The 13,122-nt window shown below is 37.2% G+C and overlaps 1 protein-coding gene across 3 annotated transcripts; it reads left to right on the top strand.

Moving 5' to 3' along the window:
• Positions 1–1,671: 1,671 nt before the first annotated feature.
• si:ch211-63p21.2 (FH1/FH2 domain-containing protein 1) lies at positions 1,672–12,901 on the top strand. Of its 3 annotated transcripts, none has more exons than XM_017461788.3 (9): positions 1,672–2,844; positions 3,047–3,190; positions 3,963–4,145; positions 6,919–7,038; positions 9,058–9,219; positions 9,655–9,893; positions 10,433–10,667; positions 12,462–12,570; positions 12,667–12,901. In XM_017461788.3, the coding sequence occupies exons 1-9, from the start codon at positions 2,377–2,379 to the stop codon at positions 12,780–12,782; spliced, it is 1,776 nt and encodes a 591-aa protein (XP_017317277.1). In that variant the 5' UTR covers positions 1,672–2,376; the 3' UTR covers positions 12,783–12,901. The 3 variants fall into 3 exon arrangements, with proteins under 3 accessions (XP_017317277.1, XP_017317279.1, XP_017317280.1); XM_017461790.3 differs by having other exon boundaries at positions 1,678–2,844; positions 3,050–3,190; XM_017461791.3 differs by having other exon boundaries at positions 1,680–2,844; positions 12,680–12,901.
• Positions 12,902–13,122: the final 221 nt, after the last annotated feature.

Below are 13,122 nucleotides of genomic sequence, written 5' to 3' on the forward strand. Positions count from 1 at the left end.
TACATTGTTATGCTGGCTAACTGACCAACTAGATATCTAACTCTTTTATGTGGATTTTGCTGCATATAATTGTTGAGAAATTGGTTTATATTTATATTTTATTTTTTAAAAAAACACAAGTTAATGTAAAAATGAACACTGCATTTTCTGAATTGTTTAGTGGAAGGTAGACTACTGTAATGAAATAAATTTAAAAATAAATAAATTACAAAAATGAAAAAGTACAGAAAATATAAAGTGCTTAGAATTCATTCTATATGAACAAAATGACAAAACTGATAAATGTAAAAACAACAACAACAACAACAACAACAACAACTATGAAACAATAAACATATAAAACCCATAAGCCAAGGTGAAAATATTATAAGCCAACCACTGGCTAAAACTACACAAGTCAGTCACTTGGATGTGGCTATGTGTTAAACTTTTCTAATATGTATGGCTTGAATGAGCAGCATCTAGCTGAATGAATTGCATTTACATTCTGGTTTCAAATGTATTTTCCAACTGAGTGAGATTTGCAGATTGTAAGCCTATTAGACCCAGTTAACTGATTACACAGTGCCTCCATGAAATACTCCTGCGTCACACAAACTACTCTAATACACGAATGTCTTTAAAGGAGGAATTAGTGAAATGTTTTTGTTGCACTTCATTTGGATGAAATAGTATGTGAAGGTGAAAAGATTTGCAATGTAAAATGAAATACAGTATATGAATGAATAGCAGTGGTGGTGGACAAGCAAGCATTGTAGGCCATAATAAATAATTTGTGTTTCTAACAGCCCCCATTTCCTCCTATGTTATTACTTGCTCCTCTTTACTTTTCTTTTTTTTTCCAAATTAGACCCCCCCACTGCAACGTCACTAGTTTTCCTCAATTGGTCTCATGTTTTAGTTGGTGCCTGATATAAGTGTTGGGTTTCAAATAAATAAAGTCATGTATAAATAGTTGAGGACACCCCCATGTATTTAAAGATTACTTGTTTTATGTCGAGCAATCTGTGAAAGCACTGAATCACGACTCTCTTCAGTGTTGATTTCCAGTCAGAAGGTGTTGATTAAGTAGTGCCTGGGTGGGCTTATATTAATGCACTCATTCTTAAACATTATCGTTTCTATAGTAACAGCTCATTAACTTTTTTTCTTATTAAATTCAAGTGACGTTAATTCGAGAGGCTGGTGAGGGACTGATTGATTATAGCTGCTATAATGTACAGTAAGTGATAACAGGAACTAGCAATGTAACAAGGTGTCATTCATTGATCAATTAAACTTGCAATCATTGGAAAATGACTGTGGTATAAGAAGAATGGAACACTACAGGTTTGCAGAACATGAAGGAATAGGAATATTATTATTTAGTGGTCAGATTATTTTCCATTATAGGAAAACAGTCTTACCACCAAATTCAGGGTGTTAACAGTACCTCCATTCTACATGTGTCGGGCCACATCATACCACCCCATCATGGAATATTTTCCTACAACAGCAGTGTTTTATTCCTTATTTAATGTATTGCCAATATTTGAGTGTAATTAAATCATGACAGTTTGATTTGGTTTTTAGTTTAGGCCAGTGTAGTCTGATGAAAAAATAACCTGATTTATGATTAAACTTCCAAATTTTGCTCTCACTCCAAAAGAGAAGGCTTGTACTGTACCAGCTCAGAGGCTGGACAGAGAGGATCTTGGTTAGGGTGAGAAAGAGGGTGGAGATGTACAGAAAACGATAGCACAGTTGTGTATACTCACGGAGCAATATAAACAGGAGATGCTGGTGTGATAAGGAAATTAAGGAAAAGGGCGCAACTCAAATAAACACAGACTGATGCCCACATAGACTGTTGGTTTAGAAAGCTACTCAAACACAGCTACTGAAGAGTGGAGGACGCACATGCTGGTGACTAGGGTTAGCTAAGAGGTTCAAAGCTATGCAACAGTCTGGAGAACATTTAAGAAAGGACTTAAAACAAGAAGATCATCCTTGCTACTATAAACAGCCTGGACTGGATATCTGATTAAGCAGATCTGATTTACAGAACATTGTGTTTGGATCAAGATTTCTCCAAAAACGTCCAGACGCTGGTTAGGGTTGAAGGTTTGGATGGACACTTTAAAGTGATTTTTGGATTTTGTCTAGAAAAATTAAGCTAATGTGTGAAACTCAGTTTGAAGATGTCTCAAGATCAAGAGTCACAAATTGAAGGCATAATTACAGCATTGTTCAAAGTAGCTTTTGAAAACTTCATCAATGGAATTTGAGAAAATAAATGTTTACACCTCTGGAATCTGAATTAATTTAAACATAAGCCTGAAACCAACTCTGGCTTCTATTGAATCTAGATGATTTAAACCTTGCCAAAACATACCAATGAAACAGTTCGAATACTCCAATTCTGAGCAATCCTGGCCTTCTTTTGTTAATCGAACCCCTCGACTACAGCTCAACACTTTAGATTTTTCTGACTTGTGGGATGAAGAAGATCTGGACTTGGGCATTGCTGATGATGACCCTTTCCAAAGTAATGTACTGCCCAGGCTAAATCCAGGACACGGTTTGAATCCTCCAGCACCTCCACCAGCTCCACCACTGGCTCCCCCTCCTCCACCTTCTCCTCAGGTTAATCCTGTGGCTTTGGGATCAGGCCGTCGAACATTGAAGCTCCACTGGAAGGAATTGTTGAATTTGCAGCCCCTGCCGAGAGTCAGCCGTTTTGGGTCGCAGTGCATTTGGGCTGCTTTGGAACCGGTCCATCTGGACACCAACAGACTAGAATATCTGTTTGAAAGCAAGAGTAGCAGTAATAAGGCTCTTTCTGCTCTGAAGGGTGGAACACAGGTGAGCAATTCTAGTTAAAGAATATGAAAATAAGAAAAATTGTACATGCATATTACAATTACATTTTATACAAACAAGAAGATGGGCTTTTGATCATGCATTGCTAAGTAGTGAGCAGCACATTAGGATTAAATACACTATTGTCTACTAAATTACAACTGAATAAATCTCTCTATCTATGTGTTCCATTCCGTATGTCTAGCAGAATCCGCAATGTGTGTCTGTATTGGGTGTGAAGCGGAGTAACATCATTAATATAGCCCTGAGCGGCCTGCCTCCTCCCCACTTGCTCCCTCCAGCTATCTACAGCATGGACTCCAGTGTTCTGGACAGGGAGGACGTACAGGTAGGACCCCCAATGCTTCACTATCTGCAATCATACACAAGACCCAAAATATCCATAAGCTATACCCAAATTACAGCTCCACCATTTCACCAAGGGAAAGAAATGGTTCTTTGACCACCAGCATCACACTTCTTCACACAGAGATATTTGAAAATTCTTCACTAATTGGTACCTAAATTCCATGGTGATGCCTTGTAATAACATTATGAATGATGACGGAAGGTGTCATTTTCCTTGTACCTCAACATTGAATCCTATACTTCTATCCAAATTCCATATCTAATCCATATCTGCATATCTGCAAATAAGGTTTTCAGAGATACACATTTTTAATCCAAAGAGGGGGAAGGGGTTTTTGTGATCATCTGAATTATCTGAAATACATTGCTGATTTTAGTGACCTTTCATGGTATTTCAATGTAGAATAACTCATAGGAAAGACAAAAAACTATTGGCTAATTAATAGACCGACATTTTTCAGTTGTATTAAGCTAAACCAGGCTTCTGTATTGTACAATGATAATGTGTTTAAAGCACATAATGAAAGATATTGACATTTTCTGTATATCTCAATGAAGAAACTATGCCCTTTACACAAATTCTACCTTAAATCTTTCAGTAGATGCACACTTTACTTTAACTTTTATTATTATACGAAGAAAGCTTAAATAGTAATGATAGTAATGATGTTTTAAAGCACAAAGATAGTGACATTTTCTCTGTATCCCAATTATTGACAATTTCATGTAGACATTAATCATTTTTTATGCAGAGGCTTCAGTCTCTGGTCCCATCTGAGGAAGAGTTGAAATTGATTAAGGAGGCAAAAGCCCAGGCACCGCGTTGTCCTCTAGCCCTTGCTGAGCAATGTCTCCTCACCCTGGGCAGCATCACACACCTGAGCTCCAGGCTTCAACTCTGGGCTTTTGCACTAGACTACGATATACTAGAGGAGGTAAGATTTCAATTTATGTTTATTCTTTTAGTAGATACTTTTATCCAAAGCACTTTATAGTAAGCAAGAACACAGTCCAAGTATATGGTTGTGTAGTTGAGTGTTGTGGACTGAAAAGTAGGTACCCTTATAAGTCCCTATTCTCATATCTCAATTAAAACCATCTTTTGATTTTAACAAATTCTTAACTGCTATCAATTACAAAAAAGACTGGGCAAAACTGTGTTATTTAACATTTGATATCGCTATCAAATATTAGTAATTCAGTCACAGAATGGAAGATTTATGATGCAATCTACGAGTTCTCTTTCTCCTCTATTGCATAACATATTGAGATATGTGTTATGGCACATTATGCAGTATTCATTATTTTTATTCTACATGATTTTGTGAGCATTATTTTAAAATGCTATTGGATACCATAGCAACCACTAGCATTTAATTGTTTTTTTATCATAAGAGGTAGAGGTATCCAATTTGGGGTTTTTGATGTTTCAGTCATACCTAGACCAATTCAATTCAATTCAATTCAATTTTATTTGTATAGCGCTTTTTACAATAGACATTGTCTCAAAGCAGCTTTACAGAAATATCAACACGGTATACAGATATTAAAGGTGTGAATTTATCCCAACTGAGCAAGCCACTGAGTGGCGACGGTGGCAAGGAAAAACTCCCTAAGATGTTTTAAGAGGAAGAAACCTTGAGAGGAACCCGACTCAGAAGGGAACCCATCCTCATCTGGGTAACAACAGATATTGTGAAAAAGTTCATTATGGATTTATATGAAGTCTGTATGGCGTTAAGAGCAGCCATAGTCCCAGCAGTCTGGAATTAAAGAAGATTTGAGCTCCATCCAGAGGCAGAAAGGATCTGGATCTCTAGTATCTCCATAAATTCGTGTGGGGCTCGGCGAAAGGAGAGAGGGAGAAAGTAGAACAGAATCTAGTCAGGGTAGGCTTGAGTAAACAAATACGTTTTAAGCTTAGACTTAAACACTGAGACTGTGTCTGAGTCCCGAACACTAATAGGAAGACTGTTCCATAACTGTGGGGCCCTATAAGAGAAAGCTCTTCCCCCTGCTGTAGCCTTCACTATTCGAGGTACCGTCAGATAGCCTGCATCTTTTGATCTAAGTAGGCGTGGCGGATCATATAAAACCAAAAGGTCGCTTAGATATTGTGGCGCGAGACCATTTAGTGCTTTATAGGTTAATAAGAGTATTTTATAATTAATGCGAGATTTTACTGGGAGCCAATGCAGTATTGATAATATCGGTGTGATATGGTCGTATCTTCTAGTTCTAGTTAGGAACCACTGCCTTAAACACAAGCACTTGCCTTAAATCAGAAGATTTTTTGTTGTTGTTGTAATTTTCTCATAACCATCTGAATAGTGTATGTATTTTGGTATTAAATCTCCAAGTATGCGTGCTTAACTCAACTCTGAATGCACTCTTTATCGCACATCTTACTAAATGGTAGCGGATTAGCTGATGACGATATTCGGTATCCCCACCAATGTCGCTCATGACTGCTAGATTTGTCACTCAGACTGAATCGTCAACTGAAGACTGTGATCTAGCAAACACCTCTGAATACAAGAGGCCATAGTACACAGGCCATGTATGCCTTTGAGAGGAAATTATTCTAAAAAATGTATTCATCTTATTCGCTAGACCCTTTGCATTGTCCATCTTCTATTATATTGACCTTTCTTCAGGGATCGCTGAACAACAGCAAATTTCCATCTACCCTGAAGGTTTATTTGGCAGCTATCACAGCAACACAAAAACACGTTTTAATAATAATTAAGACAACAAAAAGCCAGAAATCTTGAGTGTGCATAAGTATTCACCTAATGATGGGATGATGGGAAGTGTTGGGTTTGTGCCACATAGCATTCCCCAAAATGGCCAAAAAGTTCTCATCTGACCAGAGAACCTTCTTCTACGTTCTTGGGAAGTTTGCCACATGCTGTTTGGCGAACTCCAAATGTGTTTTCTTTTTTTTTTTTAACAATGCCTTTTTCACTCTTCCATAAAGCCCTGCTCTGTGGAGTGGTTTAAAGTGGTGCTATGGACAGACACTTCCATCTCTGCTGTGGATCTCTGCAGCTCATTTAGTGCTATCTTTGGTGTCTTTGTTAAATCTCTGATTAATGCCCTCCTTGCCCGGTCTGTGAGTCTTGGTGTTCGGCCTTTTCTTGTCAGGTGTGTAGTGGTGCCATATTTTTTCCATTTTGTTATAATGGAATTAATTTGATTGCAATTATATTGTTCAGGCTTGGAGGAACAATTTAAAATTTAGGGTTACCCTGCATCATAAAACATATCCATGTCTGAAGATATATCTTGCCACGTCTGAACATATCCATACTGAAGATGTAATTTGCTATCGAGTTTTAACACTTTATTTGAATGTTTAATTGAATTGGCCCTTTGTGAAACATTCTATAAAGACATTGTATACAAATTTCATAACCCAATGCTGGTTTATTTATGAATGTCTTAATTAATATGTATTATTAACTAGTATGTGTGCGCTCTGGTGTTGTATGCTGTGTAAAAAAATTTTTTTTTTACATTTGTACAAAATAGGGTCTCTAATTACAGCTTCTACAGCGCTCAGTTTAAAGCTTACATGTCCAAAATAAAAAAGTTTTTTTTAATGGTTTTCCTACTTGCTTTTCTTGTTTATTAAGTGTGGCTGCTATCAGGGTTTGTTTTTATGCCAAATTGTTTCATGCTTTACTTGAATGTTCTTGTAAACAGGAAATTGCAGAGCCTCTCTTTCATCTCAAGCTTGCAATGGAGCAGCTGGCAACCAATCAGACATTCCACTATATACTTGCAACTGTACTCGCCATTGGTAACTGTCTGAATGGCTGCAAGGTGAGATATTATTATATATTACATTTTTATATTGCCAGTCAAAGGTTTCTTAATACAGTTTAATCTATATTATTGCCACAGACAATTGAAGTGATGCAGAATAGCAATTAAATATGGAAACCTAAATCATACATTTACATTTTCAGCATTTGGCAGATGTGCTTGTCTAGTCCTGTGTAGTGTCCATCAAAAACATATCCTCATACTAGTACACTTTTGGAAGTGTTTGGAACTGTATCATTAACTGTGGAACATTTGGTTAGATGAGGCAGGAAGCAGTCTGGGTGTCCCATGTGTGTTTTATTAAGGGCAAACCAAGAAACATGATCAAATTCCATTGCTGAGTTCAAACCACAGGCAGACAGGGTCAAAATCTATAATCATAAACAGTAACTCAGGAAAGGTAACCATGGAAAACCAGAAAAGGCTTGGACCGAATTATTCTGTCATGGGCCCACAGGGACAATTCCAACTTTGGCCACTAGAGGGCACCCTGATTGCCTTTGCAGAACTTATCTGTTCTCTCGTTCCATTTCTTGTCTTAACCAATCTCATGTTTTCATTTTCATGATTGATTGGTGCTCTATTTAAGTTGCCCGCTTTTCCTCGTCAGTTGCTAGAGCATTGATTCAGGTCATGATTGATTCAAGTCAGGTCATGTTTATGTTGGGCTGCTCATGGTTTAGTGTGTTTTTATGCACTATATTTTGATTATTTATCACTTTTTCTTAGAGTTTATTTTTCGTAGTTTTCCAATAATGCTGGTTCCTAGTGTGTCTTCCCTCATGTTTGCTATCTTGAGCCTGTTTCATTGAGTCCATTCCCAGTGTCTGTTAATAAGTCAAGAAGTTCTGCAGTTGCATCTACCTCCATGGACTCGCATCATGACCAATACAAAAAGCAAAATATGACTGCAACAAAACAAAGAAACAGCAGGGTACAAACTAATCAGGGGCTAACCTAAAACAGGTCAACACAATGAGTAACAGACCAGTCAGGGGCAGGGCCAAGACCATAAAATAAATCAAAACAAAATGGGTACTGCCTTGTGAAGGGAGAATCCATTGCTGCATCTCAATTTGCCTACTTATATTGTGCACTAAAAGTATGTAGTCTTTTTGTGAACAGAAATTATATACTTTTCAGTATGTTGCAAAAGAGAATGCAAGTACTGGAACATAATACAACAGAAGAGAACTTTGTTGCCTAGTTACACACACTGTCACCATAAACAAACTTCTTGTTGTGTTTCAGCATTTCTTCATTTATTATTCCTTATATAATTTAATGTACAATTCTACCGATATATTTTTCCAGATTACTCTCTAAATGCGCTCTAGAATTCAGCAAGCAAACCACCACAAAACTCCTCCTCCCTTGTGTAAAGAGTTGTGGGCAATATTAGCTGAAAAAGTGTCCATGGATCCACACTTTAAAAATCTACCAGAAGTAGTAGATCATGTGGGTACCTTTGGAATACTCATTTCAATATATTACGATTTGTGACAGACTAATTCTAGTCTCAGATACTGTTTAGGATGGATAGTAGGCGAATTGAGATGCAGCACATGACACAGTGCTCGCTCTTAGATCCTAATGAGACTCATAATTAGTGCTTTATTAAAGGCGGGTGCACTTGGAGGGTAAACCTGTTAAGCCTATAGATAAAAGACTGCTAGTGTTAAGTGTACAGTAAAATATAAATATGTGGTTTGCGTAATTGTGCGTACTTTAGGGGGTTAAACTTTTTCCAAATAGATTAGCTTTACATTTTTCCCCAATAAAATAGTCATTTCAAACATTACTCAGTTCACTAAACATTTATTGATCCATTTTTACATTTACATTAATTATTTAAAAGTATATAATTTAAGCAAAATGTTCAAATGTAAGGTGTTCCAAAACTATTGAAGTGTATGTTAAATTACACACACACACACACACACAAACACACATTTTCAGGATACACTATGGGATTATACTATGCGCTTGTGTCATTTGCATATTCTGCTTTTTCAGGCTCGAGGGTTTGAATTGAGCTACCTGGGGAAGCTCTCACAAGTAAGGGACACACATAGCCGGCAGCCCCTGCTACATCATGTGTGCGTGCTACTCCTCCAACTTTACCCACAATCCTCGGACTTGTACTCTAACATCACTGCTGTCACCCGGGCCAGTAAGGTAGATGTGTGTGCATAGAGAATAAGTGTGTGCGTTTCGATTCCATGTCACACAACTTTATACTGTACAGAAATAGAAAACTGGCAAATGTGTTCATAATTTTTTCAAATTATTCTATGCTATGCACATTTATATGCATATATCTGTATCTATGTATAATTATCCACTCTGAGATTGGAAAAAGTCTATAATAATATGTGTCTTTTTTTAAGAAATTAGATGCTTTGGATAGAAGTCCTTCAGCTTTTTCACTTTCCTTTTTTGTATTATGTATATACAGGAAGCATTAAGACACAAATTGAATAAATATACATAATAGATATAACAGAAATAGAGGACACTTTATGCATGTTATACCTACAGTAAGCACCTAATGACTATTATACCTATTTACCATCATTACTATTAAATAATTAGCATACTTTGGTCTGTTAGTGTGATTACTTGCAAGTTCAGTCCAGTCTCTCTGCACTGGAGTCCCTTTGCAAAGCATCATGGGAGCAGCTGCATATGCTGAATAAAGAAGGCATGAAGAAGGGAGCAGGACGAGGAGAAGGGGATGAGCAGAGAGGCATTAGCGAGGCATGCCTCTACCAGAGACTGCCACAATTCCTGAAGGAGTGCAATGAAAGGCTGAAAGTGCTTAGAGCTGTCCATCGTCGAGTCATCAACAGGTAGTCCTAAAGATACAAAAAATATTTTTGACACATGATTAAAAAAAAAAAATGGCTCAATTTCTCTAGATAATTTAAGGAATGTTTTGTTTTTTTTTTAAATCATATTTATTAAAAATATGTCATCCCATCTGCTATGAAGATGTCCTCATCTACACATTGTGTGGGTTTTCATAATCTTATATTTAAAGGAGTCATGACATGTTTTTTTAATTATCTTCCCTGAGGTGTAATTATATTAGTAAAGTTTTTTGCACAAAAAACATACAATGTATGTAACCACCCACTGCTATGATTGGCTAACATATTTGTCTATGAATTTATTATCATTTATTAGCTTTATATTTATTAGCTATGAAACTTGCAGGACGTTTTAATGGTACCTGTTATATGTCAAAAGATTAAGGAAATTTGATTTCTCATTAAGATGAAGATACATTGGGTATTTTGAAATAAATCAGTTGTACAACTCTAATGGATAAGATCAAAATAAACCTGCCTGGGTCTATTGCTAAAATCATTCTCTCTCTCCCTGTCAGATTTCACTCATTCCTCTTGTACCTGGGCTACTCACGCTCCATGGTGAGGGAGACAAATGCAGATGCGTTCTGCAAAACCGTCAGTGACTTTGCTCTGGAGTATAGAACTGCTCATCATGCCATTCTACAGCAGAGAGAGAGGGATCGAGAACGGGAGGAAAGAGAGAAAGAAGAAAAAATACGAAAAACATCCGCTTCCACAGCCAAAACTAAGGCTATTGAAAGCCCAGCTCCAGTGAGAAGGAGTTCTGTTTTATCCCTCCTTACAACTAGAGGCAATGAGAATACCTTCTTGTCCTTGTGTGCCAGCACCCTTTCAGCAAAGTCACATAGTGACATATGATGCAGTAGCAACACTGCGCTCATACAAGTTTTGTAATATTTGTGTACTTTTTACGTCATGAATTCTGTGTTCGAAGCGAAGTTACATCTTGTAAACAAATGGCAAACGTCACCGAAAACACTGCCTCGACTTACAGTTTCAACTCATCAGCTTGCCATAGTGTCTTCTCAACAACCACGTACATAGTCTTCTCCTTCCCTGTTTATGGAGTGACTTCAAATCAACATGGCTTTGCACACTGTGAACTGTGAAAAGCTCCCCTGCTCTACTTTTAAATTAGTTCATAGCAGCATTGGCTTTATGTCAGTTCATATACAGATGGAGTACTTGGTTAAATCTATAACACTAACCATATTAATAGATGTTTTGAAAAGCTACAAGCTTGTTGCTAAGCTACTTGCTATTGTATGCTGTTGTTGCTGTGCTGCAGTTTCAGTCCAAAATGTTGCATGAACTCAGGTCTGTATGTGTAAGAGTGCAGTTAAAGAAGCTTACTATGAGCTTTATGTGCTCTTACAGGCCAAACAAAAGACATGCTTTCGGGGAGGAATCGAAGTTCCACTTCCACTTTGCATGTTGAATGTGCTGAGGTAGAAAATGATGTTATAGTTAAAATTTGCAAGGCACCATGAATTCAATCATCCTCCTCGCTCATTATTGCATATGTCCAAGCATGCTATGACTACTGATGGGTCCAGAAGATACTTCCAAGCTGATACTGATCTAGCAGTAGTGCTCAATTCTGAAATTTGGTCTGGGACAGTCCCTGCTAGCCCACCGGTGCCACTAATAGGTTGTAAATTAAGTATTTTATTGAGAACTTTAAAGGTGAATTTGGACAGACAGCTTACCTGCCCCTGAACTTCATGGTTTGTGTTCTAGTTAACATGATGGATCATGAGCAGGTTGATCTATGCCACTTGCTTGCTGATAAACCAGCACGGCCAAGTGGCTCACTATGCAGCTCAACCCAACCCAGTTCTGTGTCAAAGGTGACTAGGAAGGGTTAAATGCTCGAACTCTAGTTATGGCTGTATGAACCACAGATAACCACCAGGGTTTCTTGTCATTTAGAACCGGCACTGACCTGGCAAGAATGTTTCAGGGAAAACGGCTTGTATAACAGCGGTATTATTGGAAACAATGCGTTACTACGTGACTTTACTGGATGGCCAGAGCATGCATGTCAACATGCACAAGAAGGTACCCTGATGAAAAAAAAAAAAAGAAAAGAAACTCTTATAGAATTTGTAATGATTTTAATGGTTATAATGGGAATTGAATTGGTTGTAATGGAACCTGTAATGGTCCCTGTGGGTCTCTACTAGTAATTTGTTGCTTTCTATTGGTGAGATGTTATGTCTAGTGGATAACATTAAGGTAATAATGGTAATGGTTTTAATGATTAGCTGATGGTTTATAATAGTTTTTGTAGTGGAAAGCATTAGAATTTCTGTGATGGTTTCTTTTGTTTTTGTTTTTCAGCAGGGTGTCCTGTCTATTCTCACTGTCTCTTGTGGTAACAAGTGGAATTTAAGTTCCTAATTTGATTTAATTTCAAACATTCAAAATTACTGGTCTACTTTCAAACTGTTAGGCATTTATAGTATTTAAAACTAAACTATTGATGGAAACTTGAAACTGAAGTCTTTCTTATAGGCAACAAATAACTCTCTCTCTTTTTAGAATTGCATGGAGCAGTCAATGCTAGAGGAGGTGCTGAACACACCCACATCACCCTCGTGTTTTGACCTTAGTCTCCCACGTCACCGCAGCAGGACACCAAACACCAGAGGTATTACCTACACACACTTACACACAGAGACAAAGACAGTCACTCATTTCTGTGTATCCAGTGGAATTGGAAAAAAAAAGTCAGTAACATTTACAGGTCTTTTTTGCAGGTTGCTTTACACGAAGATTGAAGTGGTAAAAGAAATTGTTCAACATGCTACTGATAACACACAGCCAATGTCTATGTTGTCTAATGAACTTCAGACTAGTTAAAACAAACCTGCTGAGAAATACTTGAAATTCATGCATTTGTTCATTCACAGTTAAGCTACGTATTTTTGTTCCATTTGTATGTATCTGCTCAAATATAAATAAATGTTTTCATCAGTGAACTGTCCATCTTCCATCTTCAGTTTGATCAGAATTAAACACAGGTACTTGCGAAGTGCAAAGTGTATGGGGAACTTCTGTTAGAACATACTTCTGTTAGTCAACATATTGCATTCAAAATTCAAATGAAAATATAATATTTCTAGATTTGAAATTACATTTCCAATGAATAAATGCAATGTATGAGGCTCACAATAAACTTTCAACTCAATAATGACATTTG

Source organism: Ictalurus punctatus, chromosome 29, assembly GCF_001660625.3.
Source record: "Ictalurus punctatus breed USDA103 chromosome 29, Coco_2.0, whole genome shotgun sequence".
NCBI lineage: Eukaryota > Metazoa > Chordata > Actinopteri > Siluriformes > Ictaluridae > Ictalurus > Ictalurus punctatus.